The sequence below is a fragment of the Dendrobates tinctorius genome, unplaced genomic scaffold (assembly GCF_039654945.1).
Source record: "Dendrobates tinctorius isolate UK_male_01 unplaced genomic scaffold, ASM3965494v1 ptg000166l, whole genome shotgun sequence".
Classification (NCBI taxonomy): Eukaryota; Metazoa; Chordata; class Amphibia; order Anura; family Dendrobatidae; genus Dendrobates; species Dendrobates tinctorius.
Genome location: NW_027361833.1, coordinates 9,214,068 through 9,234,017, shown reverse-complemented (window position 1 = coordinate 9,234,017; position 19,950 = coordinate 9,214,068). Strand labels below are relative to the sequence as shown.

The window sequence follows — 19,950 nt, the reverse complement described above, 5'->3', positions numbered from 1 at the left end:
AGATAGCTATAGAGTCAGTCATTATGCATTGCTTTGAGTCATAGTTATGATATTAGACATTAAATTCTGATATTGGGCTTTAAATTAATGTGATATATGGTCTCACTTGCTGTTTTGTAAAATATATTGGAAGATAAACTTGAAAGATATATGTTGGTCTACTGGATTACTGGATTGTTTGGTGCTTTGAATAGACATATTTAGATGCTGTAAGGCATTATAGAAAATCACTTTCACACTAGGAAATATGGATTGAAGAGAACTCTTAATTGTTCAGATGTATAATTAATATTTCAGTGAAAAAGGCAATACTACAGAAAAGATAACCTATGCTGTGGTTGTGAAATTTTTTCAATGACTATCTTTTTTATGTAGTTGTAAATGCAAAATAGAGCTTGAATATGAATTTCCCTGAAAAGACCAATACTACAGAAAAGATAACCTATGCTGTGGTTGTGAAATTTTTTCAATGACTATCTTTTTTATGTAGTTGTAAATGCAAAATAGAGCTTGAATATGAATTTCCCTGAAAAGACAATTATGCATTTTTTTTTAAAAAGAAACCAATTATTTACCTCCACATTTCCCATGCTCCACAATAACAAGTCTACTCTATTTATGCTATTGACATTATTGCCACTTTTAAATAAATCTGCTAAGGTATCCACAGAAACACTAATGTTCAATCAAATAAGAATGATTATTTCCCTAATTAAGTTCTCAGATGGTGCTAATTTCTTATCAGGACTTGCAGTCCTAAGACACGTAAACCCCAAGGAAAAGTAACAATTTTTGTAAATTTACAAAAACGAAAAAAAAAAATCCCACATAGCATTAAACAATATGTTATTGTACTTCTAAACTGCCTGGTAAAATTGCATATCCAGATCTCATTGTGATTCAAGGGTTTTCCATGCAGGTTTCATTTGAATTTTGTTACGGGATTAAAATTGACAATCTTCACACACTAATGCAAGTTATATATTAATATGTCAAAACAAAAGGAATTCTTAAATAAGGCTCTTGAGGTGTTTATTATATCTATTGTGTTAACAGCAACATTTCAGTTCTTTGCTTATATACTGTATAATTCTGAGTCTGTGCTGAATTGATCTTACAAAGCAATTGCATTGTAATGTAGATCTTTTTTTCATCAAGTTTTACCATTCCTTTCAGCACAGTATTTTTTTTACAGTATATTGAACATTATAAAAGATTGTAATGAACGGACTGTGATCTGCTGTTTCATCTTTGATCTGTGACAAAATGTGTAGGCCCCAATTCATCAGTGCCTTTGAGCCTGTTTTTTTGTCTACTTTTGTGTGTTTTGTGCCTCTTTTGTGTGCACCCAATTCATTGTTCTTTTTTTAGTCTATTTTATATGTGCTTATCAAAAACGGCAACAAAACCACAAGACAATAAAAGGAAAGTGACTTAAAATCCCCCAAAAATGATAAACCAGGGCCTTAGCATCTACTCTTCTTGCTTGAGTAAAATTGTTTCAATAACTATGTTAGGCGTCGGGATTCCCCTGCTGCATGGGATAGATCCCAAGCATTATCTGGTACTGTGGTCTCTCATTCAGGACCGGCCACTGCAGTTGCTGCTCAGCACAGATGTCAGTCCCAGCATCTTGCTTAGGCTCAAGGTATACGTTTGGTTACTGTTAGCTGTTGTGATATACAGGTGCAGCCTTGCGCTCTGGAGTCTAAGTCCAGAGATCACCTTACTGAGCATGTCCGTGATGTGGTGTCTGATTATATGTGGTCGGACTTTAGCTGCTCTGGTGATGTGACAGCTCCAGAATGGCCCGTGGGCAATGCCTCAACCAATTGGGCATGAGTGTTTGGGGTGGAGCCTAGTGTATAAAAGGCTCTTGGTGGCACACACGGGCATGCTAGTGTCATTTATATTTGGTGTGTGTGGGTGTTTACTCTACCACTCTGTCGGCACATTTGCATGTGTCGTTTTATGCTTAGTGAGTGTACACATCGTCTGTCAGGTTGCACACTTATGCGGCTTCGTACCCATGGCTCAATGCTTGAGTCTTTAATCTGCTACATGCTTATGTTACAGGTCAGGCACAGGTTCAGTAGTATCAGTATCATTGGACCCTAAAAGTTGTTGTGCAATTTGTCCTGAGTACGCCAATACCCCATATGTGGGGGGTGGAACCACTGTGATCTCCTTACTGCAATCTTTGGGAAGCAAAATGAACAAATCGATGAAAGGTGAAGAATTGGTTTTATTTTTTACACCGTTCCTCATTGGGCATAAGTGATTAGGTGACTTTATTTTTCGGGTCAGCACGATAATAACGATACCAGATTTATATCCTTTTTTATGTTTAGCTTCTGTCACACATTAAAAGGCGCTTTTTCGTAAGAAGTTTTTGCATCGCCATATTTTGAAAGCTATAATTTTTCCATATTTTGGCTGACAGAGTCATGTGAGGTCTTGTCTTTAGCAGAATAAGCTGATATTTTTATTGGTACAATTTTCGGGCACATGACATTTTTTGATTGCTTTCTATTCTGATTTTTGTGGAGGCAGAATGAACAAAAACCAGCAATTCAGGAATTGTTTTTATTTTCTCCGTGTGGTAAAATTGATAAGACAACGTTATTCTTCGGGTCACTATGATTAAAGCGATACCTCATTTAGATTTTTTTATGTTTTTGCACAATAAAAACTTTCATAGAAAAAATAATTATTTCAGCATTGCTTTATTCTGAGAGCTATAACTTTTTTATTTTTCTGCTGATAGAGCTGTATAGTGGCTTGTTTTTTGTGGGACAAGAAGGCATTTTCAGTTATACTATTTTTACTTAAATTAGTCTTTTTGATCACGTTTTATTCCACTTTTTCCAAGCGGTGTGATGATAAAGCATAATTTGATACTTGTTTTGTGTTTTTTTATGGCGTTAACTGAAGGGGTTAACTAGTGTGACACTTTTATAGATCGGATTATTACAGACGCAGTGATAGCAAACTAGTGTACTTTTTTGTTTATTTAATTTTTTTTTTTACATAAAAATGTGGATTTATTAGTGGATTTTTTAATTATTTTGTAATTTTTTTTTACATATTTTTTTTTAAAAAGTTTTCTTTTTACCTAGTCCCTTTATGGGACTTTCACTTTTTTTTTTTACTTTGTTCGCAGGTATAGTACATTGCAATGCTCCAGCATTGCAGTGCATTATACCTATGGTGAAGGCTTCTGACACCATGCTGTGAGCAAGGTCTCAGATACTTTCTGTAGCTTAGTGACCCAGGGATCATCATGATGACCTTGCGTCACCACGGTAACGATCGAGCCCTGCGATGACGTTGTGGCGACGCTGATCTGAAAGCAGAGGAAGCTTCCATCCCTCTTCCTTCCTCCTGAACAGTGCTCTAATGCAGAAGCTCAGCCACTGGCAGCGCTGAGCTCCTGCACAGACCGGGTGGGAGGTGCTGATATTTCAGCATCTCCTGCGCGGTCATGCTGTGATCGATCAGTCAGATTCACTTACCGATCTCATCTTTCTGGGTGCGAGGACCAACAGCTTGGGTCCCTGCACCCATTGCCATGCCTCTCAGCTGTCACAGACAGCTGTCGGCACTGAAATACCACTGCGTAAACACGCAGTGGTAGTTTAAATGTATGACAGACACCGTCTGTCATAGTGCAGGAACTTACACAGGCCATGACGGACTATGTCATTATTCTCACTAGCAACAGGTTCATTTCTGCATGGTGGACCCCAAGTTGCGATTGCACTTTATATTATATTTTATTTAGTGCAATCCGCCAACCCTAACAAACTAACCCTTGATATAAAACATTTTTTTCATGGAAATTAATCTTTTTAAAAGTTGTTTCCCCAATAATCAGCTGATTTCCAGAAGTCAGACTACTCTTAAAATCCATGTCAGGCTACAGTATATGTTTATTTTGCAACAGCTATATGCTTATTACTTGCCAGCCATTTAAATGAATGGATAACCTTATCATTCATTGATGGTTTAAGTCCACCAAATTTGGTGATGGGCTCAAATAGTTGATCTCATATGACATTCATAAATTCTAAAATGGCCAAGGGCTATTGCCACAAAACAACCTATTCCAATTAAATGTAATTTAAATGATCTATAGATAATGAACCTTCCTCTGAGTTCCCAAATTGATTATTATCTATCAGGCCATTACATACTAATTGTTTGAGAAAACCACAAATCTTTAAAGGGGTTTTGTATGTTGTAAAATAAAATATAACACGTTGAACATGCTAAAAACAAAGCTATTGCTATACATTAACCTCACTGACTCTGCTCACAACCCAATCCCCCATTACTGAGCCCAATTGCTAACACCTCTATCCTTCCAGGACTAACTGTAAATTACAGGGAACTTTTATAGAGAGAATGTGGGAGCTTAGCCAGCTCTGTACGAAGCAGATGCTGACTGCGTTAAAAAGACAGCTGTCACGCTGCAGCTATGCAAGTAGATGGCAATAGAGTGGAAGGAGGACAGCACGTCTGCAAGAGCGGAGTGAGGGGAAAATAAAGGAGTGATCGGAAAATGACAGGTGTGAGGTCAAAATGACAGTTGTGAGGGGGAAAATGAGAGGAGTGAGGGGGAAATGAGAGGTGTGAGGGGGAAAATGAGAGGAGTGATAGGGGAAAATGAGAAATGTGAGGGGAAAATGAGAGATGTGGGGGAAAATGAGAGGCGTGATGGGAAAATTAGAGAAATGAGGTGCTGCTGCAATATAATGCTGTGTATAGAGAAGAGTGAGGCGCTGCAGGTGGAGGCTGTGTATAAGGCCACATTCACATGTTCAGTATTTGGTCAGTATTTTACCTCAGTATTTATAAGCCAAAACCAGGAGTTGGAGAAAAATACAGAAATGGTGACATGTTTCTAATACACTTTTCCTCTGATTGTTTTACTCCAAGTTTTAGCTTACAAATACTGAGGTAAAAATACTGACCAAATAACATGGGAATTAGGTCTAAAGGAGAAAAGAGCGGTGTTGTAGAAGAAGTGGGCTGTGTATATGATTGGCCTTTTTGCAATTAGTGCACAGTCCTTGAAAGTAGTAGGGATCGATTTGCAATCTCCATGCTTTTCTCAGGGTCAACTTTACGTGGTCTGTTCAAGAGTTGGAACTGCCAAAAATCTGTTCATCTTTGCACCAGAAGGAAAAAACAAAGATGTTGTTTATCAAAAGGCTCTTGAATGAATTGAAAATCAAATACTTTCAATGATTGGGTAATTGTTTAGCTAATTTGTGTTGCAAATCTGTAGTGTTGAATATATGATGTGAAATTTTTTTATGTGCAATATTAATTATTATAATTTGTTATAACTAACCACAGTTAGCTACTATGCCCAGGCAACGCCGGGCTCTTCAGCTAGTTAGATATAAAATTGTACTTCAATCACTTTTTTGTAGCATTGATTGTAAATTTTATTACTAATACGTTTTACTGTAGAAAGCAAGAATCAACGCATTTTAAAGTCACATTGCATTTAACTTTTGATGCACTAAATTTTTAATCTAAACATTATTATTTACATACAGTATTTCTATTTTTTTTAAGTTATGACTTCCTAAAAGTCCAGAAAAAAAATATTTCAATTTGGTGACAGATACCAGATGTTTTCTGATGTAGAATATTCACAGACCTAAAATATAAATGAGTCTGATTAAAACTGCACGGGACATTTTTTCAAGAAGTTTATGCAACTTCTGGGAAATGTAGTCCAAAGGCCAAGACAAAGAATTTGCAGGAAGTTCAGTATATTAATAACAAACTACAAGGAAGGCTGCACGAGACTGCAGGGAAGCTAAAAATAAGTAAAGGGGAGTTTGGAGGCATATTACAGAGGCAGCCAGATATATATATATATATATATATATATATATATATAGTGCCAAGGAAAGACGTATAATCTGAATTATTTACACTACAACAGGGGTCTCAAACTTGGCAGAGTAAATGGGCCGCACATAAAAAAAATTTAAGCTGGCGGGCCGCATTCCTTTCTAACTTAATACAGTCACAATTGATAGTGGTATCTAAGGGGTTAAACGGCCGCAATCGGTGCTAATACCAGTCATGGCCGTTCAAATAGGTTGTCAGCTGCGATGTACAGCTTACCTCAGCGGATGATAGAGTCGGCTCTGCATGTGAGCCGGCGCTATCATCTCGCTGCACATGCACAGCCAGTCACCTGCAAAATCCAGCAATGGTGGAAAGTCACGTCTCCGCTCTCTGTCATTACAGAGCACCAGAGGGATGTCATCACACAGGGCCACAGCCGTTATGGAGCGGCTCACTTCTCTCTTCTAGCATGAGCAGTGGTGTAACTACAAAGTTATGGGCCCCGGTGCGAACTTACAAATGGACCCCCCATGCCAAAATACACACACATCTCCACTCAGCCCACCTTGTATATGCGCGCCTCCGCTCCACACACCTCGTACACACGCGGCTCCGCTCCACACACCTTGTACACATGCGGCTCCGCTCTGTACACTTCATACACACATGGCTCTGCTCCCTACACCTCGGTCCTCGTACACACGTGGCTCAGCTCCGTACATCTCGTACACACGCGGCTCAGCTCCATACACCTCGTACACACGCGGCTCAGCTCCGTGCACCTCGTACACATGCTGCTCCGCTCCATACACCTCGTACACATGCAGCTCTGCTCCGTACACCTCGTACACACATGGCTCCGCTCCCTACACCTCGGTCTTTGTACACACATGGCTCCACTCCGTACACCTCATACACACATGGCTCTGCTCAGTACACCTCGTACACACATGGCTCTGCTCCATACACCTCGTAAACACGGCTCCACTCCGTACACCTCAGTCTTCGTACACACATGGCTCCACTCTGTACACCTCGTACACACACGGCTCCACTCCGTACACTTCGTACACACATCTCTGCTCTGTGCACCTCGTACAAACTATGCTCCGCTCCATACACCTCGTACACACATGGCGCCTTTCCGTACACCTCGTACACACATGGCTCCTCTCCGTACATCTTGTACACACACAGCTCTGCTCCATACACCTCATACACACACAGCTCTGCTACATCCACCCTTTAAACCCCTCCTGACCCCACACATAAACTTACCTGCATCCAGCACCATGACAACCAGCATAGACAGCAGTGTCCTGCATACACTGAGGTCCCTAAACATGTGACCCCTGACTCCTCCCCCTCCTGTGACCTCATCCCAGGTCCTGTGCGCACACACTAGCCATCACACGGTCCTGAATGCGTGCCCTGCCTTCTCCCTTGTACCTGCCTCAGGGGGTAAGACATGTGGTGCACCGCAGGCCACAGATGTCTGCCTCAAGGGCCGCATGCATCCCGCGGCCCACGTGTTTGAGACCTCTGCTCTACAATGTTGTGCAAATAGCTCTATGGAGAATTATATGTCTCCATGAGTAGAGTTTTGGGTAGTCTGAATTTGAAGTCCTATGACAATCATGACAATCGAAGGAGGAAAAGACACAGTTGTGAGAAAGTAAAGGGCCTTTTACACATAGCGAGATCGGTAGCGATATCACTAAAGCGTCACCGATTTTGTGACGCAACAGCGATATCGCTAGCGATCTCGCTTTGTGTTACATGTACCTGCAACTGCCCCCCCCGGATATTGCTGATCACGCTCGAATGTCCAGGGCCATTTTTTCCTCATTGGCGTCCTGCTGGCGCCAACTAGCGATGCATGGACACAGGCGGAAGTTGTCATCATCGCTGCGGTGTGACAGGAAAGGGTGACCGCCGACGGATCACTTATCGCTGCTGCATCGCTAGTGAGATCTGCCTGTTTGGCAGCTCACTAGCAACCACTAGTGATCGCTAGTGAATCGCTAAATGTAGCGGGACCCTAAAGGCCCTGTCACACACAGCGAGATCGCTGATTTTGTGACGCCACAGCGATATCGCTGTGTGTGACATGGATCAGTGACGGGCCCCTCTGCCAGGTATCGCTGATCGTGCTCCATCATCCTGGGCCACTGTTGGTCTCCCACTGGCCAGCGCGCATCGCTGCGTGTGGCAGCGAGAGACCAGCGATCAGCGACACTGGACGCTGGTTTCCAATGTAAACAGCAGGTATCTAAGAGCTGCGCGGCTCTTAGTTACCTGCTGTATATCTTGAAAACAACCTTGCTCGCTGGTCCTGATCGCTGGATGGGCTGTCTATGTGACAGCTCAACAGCGATCAGCTTAATGATGTCACATTGATCCCATCCATGTTGGATCGTTGGTGGGATCGCTGGGACATCGTTATGTGTAACGGGGCCTTTACTCATTCCTACAAGATAAGATTGCACTCAAGGTTTGTTTGCAGTCTGTCACCATTGCCATATAATGCTGCAAAGAAGCTGTATTGTGTCCTAAAAAAATTAACATTTTAGGAAGATTTTCTAAAATGATTAATTTTTTATTTTAGATTTGTTAAAGCAATAGCAATGTTCTGTTTTCCTTAAGAAAATAGACAGGACTACTATATAACAGTGGCTTTAAATGGACTTATAATACAACAGATTTCATAGCTTGTAAGCTATTATGCTATTTATTAGTGCCCTTTGTGGCAAGAGGTTGATGTTGTTAGAAAAGAAATAAGTACATACAAAATTGGCGGAGCTGCTTTTGTCACTTTTATATTGTACTTTGGCAGGATTTGATACTATCTGCAGTTCATCATGATTTCTTTATTACTTCACAAGCTGTTGGACTGCTCTTTAGTAGTTGGTTTGGAATCTCCCTCAGAAAATATTTTAGAACATATCCCGAGGGCATACAAATCACAGTGTGCTAGTTGACAGAATTTCAAAAAAGATTCTTTGATTCCTGATGTTCAACCAGCAGAAGGATATTTCTGTCCTGTCAAGCTGTGGCTGATTGTGAATCAAATGCTCTAGCAGTGGATTAAAAAAAGATATTGTAAATGTTTAGAATTCCATGCACTGCAATCTTCAGTTACACGCTTTTCCTTCAATGTATTCTTTCTTAAACTAAAATAGTCATGTCTAGCCTAATACACAATGCATACTTTATAATAAAATGGACATAAAGTCCTGCTACCACAGTATTTAAATATTACCAAATGCAGTATAGTTTTTATCCCCAAGATTTAAATATCTATCTACTTCACTATCTATCTATCTATCTATCTATCTATCTATCTATCTATCTATCTATCTAAGAAAAAATGGAACATCACACTATTTCTTACTGTTGGGTGCCAGGCCTCCCAGGCAAAAAGTCCAATACTTGCCCCAAGTTTAGATAGAGATTTAAAAATGAAGGCAGTTCTCCATGTTCTTGGAGGTGAAATAAAGTGGAAAGTTTTATTCAGACCCACATGTATGGGTGACGTTGTGGCTCACACTGAGCTTTTCTAAAGGCTTGAGAAAGGCTGAGTGTGAGCCAAAGTGTCGCCCAGACATGTGGGTCTGAATAAAACTTTCCACTTTATTTCACCTCCAAGAACATGGAGAACTGCCTTCATTTTTAAATCTCTATCTATCATCCATCCATCAGCTACTCTATCTATATATCTCTCATTCCTATCTATCTATCTATCTATCTATCTATCTCTCTATCTCTCTGTCTGTCTATCTATCTATCTATTCATCTATCTATCTATCTATCTATCTCTCATACCTATCTATCTATCTATATACCATATTCATACTTTTGAATTACAGTATATTATGTCAACGAGTGTACAGTAAAACCAACAGGCATCGTAGTAACTCTGTTCCTAACAGAAGTACTAAGAAAACCATGTCATAGCAACAAACTGTCCCCACTATCCCATTTTCACAGCTTAGGGGAGCTCTGAAACCCGCTGCTTATGACGTGTGCCAAACATGTATGATGGTATGTGGAAAGTTATATTACCACTACACTATGCATTTAATGTATGTCACAAGTTTTAAGGTTTTAAAGGTGTTATTTAGGACTCTATATTTTGTGGGCCTAAGAACTAACAGGCAGGTAGCTTATAACTACAAGCCTGTTCTGCCCAGTGGAGATCTTTGCTGGCATAGAGCGGTCACTAACCGCTCCTGACAGTGATTCCTCGGCTTCCGCTGAAGTCGCATTGATATGGCAGCGGCTTCTCTTCCGTTTTGCTTTATTGACAGGGTGTAACTGCCTATGTCATGCTGATTGATAGTTGGCTTCCCACTGAATAACAACAGAAAGCCGGTGATCAATCAGCATGTTGGCAGTCACGCCTTGTTGAGAGAGCTGCACAGAAGAGGAAGAGCTGCTCTGTTGTTGTGGAGCAGTTGAATTGCTGGCATAAGCTCTTAGCCAGCACCGGCTAGAACAGGCAGGTAGTTGCTGTAGTTAAAAGCTACATGCCTGTTAGTTTGACTGATAGTCAAAAAAATATTTAGTCCAGGATAAATACTTTAATGTATTTATCTTATAGCTTAAAGCATATTTAAATTCAATTTCTAGCAGTGGTAAAATAAAAAATCAATTTCAAGATTACAACAAAAAAGTTACATATATTTTGACAATGTTTGGTAATTGTGTAAGTCACTATTCTATGATGTTTAAAATGTATATATTTCTATCCTCAGGCACTTGAAGATGGCATAGCAGAGCAGCTAGCTGTTGTGAAAACACTGAATGTATCTGGCGGAGAGATTGTTGAGCAGTCCTCAACTGCTGACGCTGCTTGTATTAAAGATAATTTGGATACCTTAAATTCTCGCTGGAATATAATCAACAGGAAGCTGCAAGAGAGAAGAAGAAGGTGAGTACTCTCTGTATGCAAGAGTTTTTCAAGGGTGCCACACTTTTTGCCAGCACAGTATATTTGTATATTTAATGTATTATTGGCATCCAATGCCCAAAGTAGGCTCTCCTTACTTCCTTGCAAATAAATATATTGTACCTCGTGCTTACTTTATATGAATGATAGATATGAGTGAATATCATGTTTATTGCATGTCTTCCTGAAAATTTCAAAATTTGTGAAAATCCAAACTTTTTGATCAATTTGGTTTTCAAGAATCCAGCAGCAAAATGGCAGCCATTCTTCTGGGCTTTTATATATGTCATATAGGGGTTAAAAAAAATAAATGATTATACTAACCCATCTTAGGCTTACCCCTCAGATGCTCTGCCACTGCAGCTCACCTTTTATTCCTTTGCTTACTTTGAATATGGTCTTTCGGTCTTTGAATTGGCTTTTGGATTCATCCTTAGATTTGTCTTTGGTTTGGATTTCCAGTCCCTGACAGGGCCTCACTTGGTCATTGACATGGGGCTCCCCCTTGTAACCACACGGGTCAGCACAAGTCATTGATATGTTGCTTCCTACATGTGAAGCCAAATACCAGATCTGACCAAACCGAACATTGTTCCAAAACAAGTGGATGACCAGACAGGGAGCTGAGGTGGCAGAATAAAGTGAGCATAATCTTTTGCTATTTTTGACCCTTTTGCAATCTTCTATTTCTTATGCTGTGGGGTCTGGAGAGAGATAATAACCCTCTGTTCAGTGCTAATTTAATTGCATTCAGACTGAATCAAATCTGTCAGATGATTCAAGTGAATCTGCCTGGAGCAAACTTTGGGAGATTTGCTCATCTGTAATCTATACTTTGAGCTCTATGAACCTTTTGATGACGTCTTTAATAATATAATTTCCTAAATAACTCATTCAAATTTAAAACTGATGAAAAATATTGACTGATGCAGTTAAATAAATATCTCAGTCAATAGTTTTTCTCTGTCTAGGCAGCTTTGAATCCATGTTACTCCCAATGCCTGTACAAGTATTCACTCCCATGAAAGTATTATATCTTTGTGCATGCTGCTGGATTACAGATGATATTTGCACACTTTTTTAATCATGGTTTATTGGAAAATGACTTTTAGAGCTAGAACATTTGTAAATGATTTCTTGTTTGTTAATCCTGAAATAAAAATGTCATTTATACCGTGAATCATGTGATCAAACTTTTCATGACATTTATAGAACAAGGCTAAGCCATCTCATATCAGATTTACTTCTTGGTTTATCTTGAGTAGAGATGAGTGAATTTGTTTGGGTCCCTCCTTACTCGGCAAGCTATAGCACTTACGGAATAAGATGCCCAACAAACAGGCTCTCCATTCATGTGCTGCGACAGTGACACAGCAGCAAAACATGCAGCTGCGGCGGCGATCAACTTTTCAAGCGGCGCGATCCAGGAAGCCGGGTTCCCTCTGCAGCTTATTCAGTAAACGCTACAGCTTGCCAAATAAGGGGCGAACCGAACAGATTCGCTCATATCTAATCTTGAGTCTAGTATAGAGGTCTCAAACACGCAGCCCCTGAGGCAGTCATCTGCGGCTCTCGGTGCACCACATGTCTCACCCCCTGAGGCAGGTAGAAGAGGGAAGGCACGCATTCAGGAGCGTGCGATGGCTGCTGTGTGCACAGGACCTGTGATGAGGTCACAGGAGGGGGAGGAGTCAGGGGTCACATGATCAGAGGCCTCAGTGTATGCAGGACTCTGCTGTCTGTGGTGGTTGCCATGGTGCTGGATGCGGGTAAGTTTGTCTGTGGGGTCAGGAGGGGTTTACAGTGTGGATGTAGCAGAGCCATGTGTGTACAAGGTGTGCGAAGAGGAGGCATGTGTGTACAAGGTGTACAGAGCAAAGCCGTGTGTGTACAAAGACTGAGGTGTATGGAGCAGAGCCATGTGTGTACAAGGTGTACGGAGTGGAGCCGCGTGTGTACGAGGCGTAGGGTGCAGAGCCGTGTGTGTACGAAGAGTACGGAGCAGAGCCACATGTGTACGAGGTGTACAGAGCGGAGCCGCATGTGTACGGAACGGAGCCGTGTGTTTACGAGGTGTATGGAGCAGAACCGTGTGTGTATGAGGTGTACAGAGTGGAGCTGTGTGCCATGAGTGTACGAGGTGTAGGGAGTGGAGCCATGTGTGTATGAGGTGTAGGGAGTGGAGCTGTGTGTACGAGGTGTAAGGAGCGGAGCCGTGTGTGTATGAGGTGTGTGGAGCGGAGCCATGCGTGTATGAGGATCGAGGTGTAGGGAGCAGAGCCATCTGTGTACTAGGTGTATGGAGTGGAGCCGTGTGTGTATATGAAGTGTACGGAGCAGAGCCGCACATGTACGTGGTATGTGGAGCGGAGCCGCGTGTGTAAGAGATGTGTGGAGTGGAGATGTGCGTGTACGAGGTGTGCTGAGTGGAGATGTGCATGTATTTTGGCATGATGGGGGGCCCATTTGAAAGTTTGCACCTGGGCCCATAACTTTGTAGTTACGCCACTGCTCACGCTAAAAGAGAGGAGGAGTGCGCCGCTCCATAGTGACTGTGGCCCTGCGTGATGACATCCTTCTGACGCTGTGTAATGACATCACAACAGCGCGCAGAGAGTGGAGGCATGACTTTCCCCCATTGCTGGATTTTTCAGGTGGCTGTGCGTGTACAGCGAGATGATAGTGCCAGCTCACATGCAGAGCCGACGTTATCATCCGCTGAGGTAAGCTGTACATCACAGCTGACAACCTATTTGAATGGCCACGATCGGTATTAGCACTGATCGCAGCCGTTTAACCCTTAGATACCACTATCTATTGTGACTGTATTAAGTTTGAAAGGAATGCGGCCTGCCAGCTTAAATGTATTTTATGTGAGTATTCACTCATGCACTTCATATTTTGGCCTAGTCATTACTTTACAGTGCTTAAAAACCTAAATTCAAGGGAATATTAGAAACTTTGTTAATAACTTGTCTGAGAAATAGGAATTTTTCTCCACATATAAGGCACTTCTCATTCCCCAAGTCTGATGAACTCATCATTCACTCTGAAACTGCTGAAATCAGTTGTCCTTAAGACGAAGCACACTGGCAGTTGACTAAGGGATCAGTCAACCCCTTTCCTACATTGGACGTAATATTCCGTCCATGTGACCTGGGCCCTAAGTCCCATGGATGGAATATTACGTCATAGCGATCAGCGGCACCCACGTGGTGAGCGCCGCTGATCGCGGCCGGGTGTCAGCTGATTATCACAGCTGACACCCGGCACAATGTGTCAGGGGTGGTCACGGACCGCCCTCAACATGTTAACCCCTTGCACACCGTGATCAAACACGATTGCGATGTACCAGGGGTTAAAAGGAAGCATCGGCAGGGAGGGTGCTCCCTCCGTGCTTCCCTGAGCCCCCCACAGCAGCACATTGTGCAGCGCTGCTGTGGGGGTCTCTTTCCCTACAGGTCCCCAGATCCAAGATGGTGACGGGGACCTTCGGGGGCCTGTAGGGAGCTGACTTCCTCAGTGCCTGCAAAGCACAGGCATGAGGAAGTCTGCGTCTATGCCTGTGACAGATCGCTGATCTGTCACAGTGATCTGTGATGTGACAGATCAGCGATCTGTCACAGGACAGTGATGTCCCCCCTGGGACAACCTAATAAAGTTAAAAAAAAAAAGTGTAAAAATAATTTTACAAAAATCGCTAAATAAATTAGAAAAAAAAATATTCCCCAATAAATTCATTTTTTGGAAATAAAAAAAAACAATAAAAATACACATATTTGGTATTGCCACGTCTGTAATGACCGGCCCTATAAAACTGTCTCATTAGTTAACCCCTTAAGCGAACCCCTTAAAAAGTAAAAATAAAAAACGAAGCAAAAAATAATGATTTATTATCATACCACCAAACAAAAAGTGAAATAACGCGCGATCAAAAAGATGCATATAAATATCCATGGTACCGCTGAAAACATCTTGTCCTGCAAAAAACAAGCCATGATACAGCATCATCAGCGAAAAAATAAAAAAGTTATAGCTCGCAGAATAAAGCGATGCAAAAATAATTATTTTTTATATAAAATTGTTTTCATTGCATAAAAGCGCCAAAACATAAAAATGACCTAAATGAGGTATCGCTGTAACTGCACTGACCCAAAGAATAAAACCACTTTATCAATTTTACTGCACGCAGAACGGTCTAAACGCAGCCCCCAAAAGAAATTCATGAAGCGCTGGTTTTTGTTCATTCTGCATCCCAAAAATTAGAATAAAAAGCGATCAAAAGATGTCACGTGCCCGAAAATGATACCAATAAAAACATCAACTCGTCCCGCAAAAAATAAGACTGCACATGACTCAGTGGGTCAAAATATGGAAAAATTATAGCTCTCTATATGTGGTGATGCAAAACTATTTTTACAATAAAAAGCGTCTTTTAGCGTGTGACAGCTGCCAAACATAAAAACCGCCATAAATAGTAAATCAAACCTCCCGTTATCACCCCCTTAGTTAGGTAAAAATAATAAAATTAAAAGAAAATGTATTTATTTCCATTTTTAGGGCTAGGGTTAGGGCTAGGGCTGAGATTAGGGTAAGGGGTGTGTTGGAGTTAGGGTTGGAGTTAGAATTGGGGGGTTTCCACTGTATGGACACATCAGGTGCTCTCCAAACGCAACATGGCATCTGATCTCAATTCCAGCCAATTCTGCGTTGAAAAAGTCAAATGGTGCTCCTTCCCTTCCAAGCTCTGCTATGCGCCCAAACAATGTTTTACCCCCACATAGGGGGTATCAGCCTACTCAGGACAAATTGCAAAACAACTTTTGGGGTCCAATTTCTCCTGTTGCCCTTAGAAAAATAAAAAATTAGGGGCAAAAATATCATTTTTGTGGAAAAAAATAAGATTTTTTATTTTCACGCCTGGGCGTTATAAACTTCTTTGAAGCACTTGGGGGTTCAAAGTGCTCACTGTTGTGAGTTCATTTTCCCCTTCACCATTGAGGTCTGATGAACTCCCTCTTCTGGTGAAGGAAGGTAGTGAGGCTGATTACAAAGCACCTGAGCAGAATGATGATGACTGGGTGACAAGAATTGCTGACTGGATATAAGGCAGCCGACGCCCTTCTGCCTTGTGGGTGATTACTCTGAGGGATTCTTGGAGACCAGTCTGATTCCTGCTCCTCAAAAGCTAAGTTTTCTGCTCTACTTTTTGCATTTGTGTTTTGGTTTTGTTTTGCCTTGTTTTTCTGGATTTCTGCCTTTTCCTGCTGGGTGAGCTGAATTCCTTTTTGCTCTGTCTTCAGAAAATACCTGAGTACTGATATAGTCTTTTTGAAGCCTAGCGTCTTCAGGGCTTTTTTCCCTATCAGTCTGTTGGCTCTTGTTTTTGAGAGGGTTTTGGCGGATTGCAGACAGCAGTTTTTCTATTCTGTCCTATTTAGTTAGCTTGGGCCCCATCATTTGCTCAGCCTATCTTTCTATCTGTGTGAGTGTTTTTTCTTCTTGCTTCACCGTCATTATATGTTGGGGGCTGCCTATTGCTTTGGGGTCTGCTCTGGGGCAGTTTAGATTTCCCTTTCTGTCTTTAGGCTATGTAGTTCTCCGGCTGTGACCGAGGGGTCTAGGGCACCGTAGGAACCCCCCACGGCTACTGCTTGTTGTTGTTGTTAGGTTCAGGGGTCTGCAATCCGATAGCTGCCAACTTCTCTGGTTTTCTGGACTTAGCTAGTATTTCTGTTTTTGCCTCCTACGGTGACTCATTCATAACAGAATCACCCGCCATACCGCAGATCCTAGGGTACTCAATAGCAGGAAAGAATTGTAAAAAAAAATATCTCTGAGGCTGTAGGGGGAATTTTTTTTTCTCTCAATGGAGATAAAGCAATTGTCTGATCGTGTGGAGCAGCTCGCTGTGGAAGTGCGGGGAATTTCCGCCTACCTTTCTCATTCACATGCTGCTGAACCAAAGATCCCTACTCCTGATGTGTTTTTTGGGGATCGGTCTAAATTTTTGAATTTCAAAAATAATTGTAAATTATTTTTTGCCTTGAAGCCTAACTCGTCAGGGAGCTCCACGCAGCAGGTTAAAATTGTCATCTCTTTGCTGCGTTGCGATCCCCAGGATTGGGCGTTTTCTTTGAAACCAGATGATCCTATTCTGACTAATGTGAACGCATTTTTTCAAGCCTTGGGGTTGTTGTATGATGAACCTAATGCTATTGATCAGGCTGAAAAGACCCTGTTGGCATTGAGCCAGGGTCGAGATTCTGCAGAATTGTACTGTCAAAAATTCCGAAAGTGGGCGGTCCTTACTACCTGGAATGATAATGCCTTGGCAGCTCTCTTTCGGAAGGGTTTGTCAGAAGCCGTAAAAGATACTATGGTTGGATTTCCTGTCCCCTCTGGTCTTGACGATTCTATGTCATTAGCCATTCAGGTTGATCAGCGTTTACGTGAACACAGGACTGCACGAGAGGTGTTGTCACCTGTTGAACAAGTGTCTGAACCTATGCAATGTGATAGAGTTTTGTCCAGGGAGCAACGTCAGGAGTTCAGAAGGCGTAATAAGCTGTGTTTTTTTTGTGGAGATGCCTCGCATGCTATTTCTGTCTGTCCTAAACGAGAGAAACATTTTGCACACACGTTTTCTGTGGATGGTGTTCAACCTAAGTTTCTTCTGGCAATTACTCTGATCTGCTCCCTGTCCACATTTTCCGCCAAGGCTTTTGTGGATTCGGGAGCAGCCCTGAACCTAATGGACTTGGATTTTGCTAAACGTTGTGGACTGCCTATGACACCTCTGCGGACGCCTATCCTTTTGAAGGGGATTGATGCTACTCCTTTGGCAAAAAATAAACCTCAGTTTTGGACCAAGGTGGTAATGCGGGTCACCCCAGACCATCAAGAAAATTGCAGATTTTTGGTGTTGCATAATTTGCATGATACCATTGTTCTGGGGTTTCCCTGGTTGCAAATTCATAATCCAGTTTTGGATTGGAAATCTGTGTCTGTGGTGAGTTGGGGTTGTCGGTGTGCCCTTAGTGAGGCTCCGTTTTTTTCCACCTCTCCTCAGTCGCATGATGTTCCTGACTATTTGGCGGACTTTTATGATGTATTTAGTGAGAATGAGTCTGCGTCTTTGCCTCCTCATAGGAGTTATGACTGTGCAATTGAACTGAGCCCGGGGTGTAAATTTCCTAAGGGTCGGCTCTTCAATTTATCTGTACCCGAGCACGAGGCTATGCGATCCTATATTAAGGAGGCGTTGGAGAAGGGTCATATTAGACCATCCTCTTCACCCTTAGGTGCCGGTTATTTTTTCGTGGCCAAAAAGGATGGTTCATTAAGGCATTGTATTGATTATCGTGCCCTCAACAAAATTACTATTAAATATCAGTATCCATTACCCCTGATTTCGGATCTATTCTCCAGAGTTAAAGGTGCTTGCTGGTTTACCAAGCTTGACCTCAGGGGGGCGTATAATCTTATCTGCATTTAGCATTGGGATGAATGGAAGACGGCGTTTAATACTCCAGAGGGACATTTTGAGTACTTGGTGATGCCTTTTGGGCTCACTAATTCCTCTTCTGTCTTCCAGTGCTTCATGAACGACATTTTCCGAGACTTTGTGGATACATTTTTGATTATCTATCTGGATGATATTTTGATCTTCTCCAAGGATTGGGATTCTCATGTGGAACATGTTCGGATTGTGTTCCGGGTCTTGAGGGAGAATTCCCTGTATGTCAAAGGATCGAAATGCCTTTTTGGGGTACAGAGGATTTCATTTTTGGGATTTATTTTGTCTCCGTCAACTATTGAAATGGACCCAGCCAAGGTACAGGCCATTTATGATTGGGTTCAGCCCACTTCTTTGAAGGCCCTCCAGAAGTTTTTGGGTTTTGCTAATTTTTATCGGAAATTTCTAGCACAATTTTCTAGTATTGCCAAGCCATTGACTGATCTGACTAAGAAGGGTGCTGATGTGTTGAATTGGTCTCCGGAGGCTGTTTCTTCCTCTCAGGAGCTGAAGCGAAGATTCACTTCTGCCCCGGTTATGCGGCAACCTGATGTCTCACTCCCGTTCCTGGTAGAGGTGGACGCTTCTGAGATTGGTGCAGGAGCTGTTTTGTCCCAAAAGGATCCTTTAACATCTCAAATGAATCCCTGTGCTTTCTTTTCCCGAAAGTTCTCTCCATCTGAATGTAACTATGATGTGGGGAATCGGGAACTGTTAGCCATGAAATGGGCATTTGAGGAGTGGAGACATTGGTTGGAGGGAGCTAAACACCAAGTCGTGGTCCTCACTGACCACAAGAATTTGATTTACCTTGAGTCATCCAAATGCTTGAACCCTAGACAGGCTAGGTGGGCCTTGTTTTTTACACGTTTTGATTTTGTGGTCTTTTTTCTTTCTGACACTAAGAATGTCAAGGCAGACGCCCTCTCTAGGAGCTTCTTTGCTGATTCTCCTGTGGTGACCAAGCCTGCTACCATCTTAGGCGAAGGGGTAGTTCTTTCTGCCATCTCGCCCGATTTGAGACGTGCTCTGGAAGAGTTCCAGGACAAACCTGAGAGTTGTCCCAGTGGAAAGTTGTATGTTCCTGACCAGTGGAAGAAGAGAGTGATGTCTGAAGTTCATTGCTCTGCATTGGCTGGTCATCCAGGTATTTTTGGTACTTGAGATCTGGTGAGTCGGTCTTTTTGGTGGCCCGCCTTATCTCGTGATGTCAGGAATTTTGTGCAGTCCTGTGGGACTTGCTCCCGGTCTAAACCTTGTTCTCGCTCTAGTGGGTTGTTGATGCCTTTGCCGGTCCCCAGGAGGCCATGGACCCATATTTCAATGGATTTCATCTCTGATATGCCTGTCTCTCAGAGAATGACTTATTTGGGTGATTTGTGATAGGTTCTCTAAGATGGTTCTTCTTGTACCACTCCCTAAGTTGCCATCTTCCTCTGAGTTGGTGCCCCTGTTTTTGCAACAGGTGGTTCGCTTGCACGGGATTCCTGAGAACATTGTATCTGACAGAGGAGTTCAGTTTGTGTCTAGATTTTGGAGGACTTTCTGTTCCAAGCTGGGAATTCAGTTGTCCTTCTCCTCTGCTTTTCACCCTCAGACCAATGGG

The 19,950-nt window shown here is 42.2% G+C and overlaps 1 protein-coding gene across 8 annotated transcripts in view; it reads left to right on the top strand.

The window, feature by feature from the left end:
• DMD (dystrophin) overlaps positions 1 to 19,950 on the top strand; it is a 3,834,938-nt gene that overhangs the window by 2,205,933 nt on the left and 1,609,055 nt on the right. For all 8 annotated transcript variants that reach the window (XM_073550686.1, XM_073550687.1, XM_073550688.1 and 5 more), the window contains one exon: positions 10,632 to 10,807. In XM_073550686.1, coding sequence (XP_073406787.1) covers positions 10,632 to 10,807 — 176 coding nt within the window. The remainder of the gene's footprint in view (positions 1 to 10,631; positions 10,808 to 19,950) is intronic.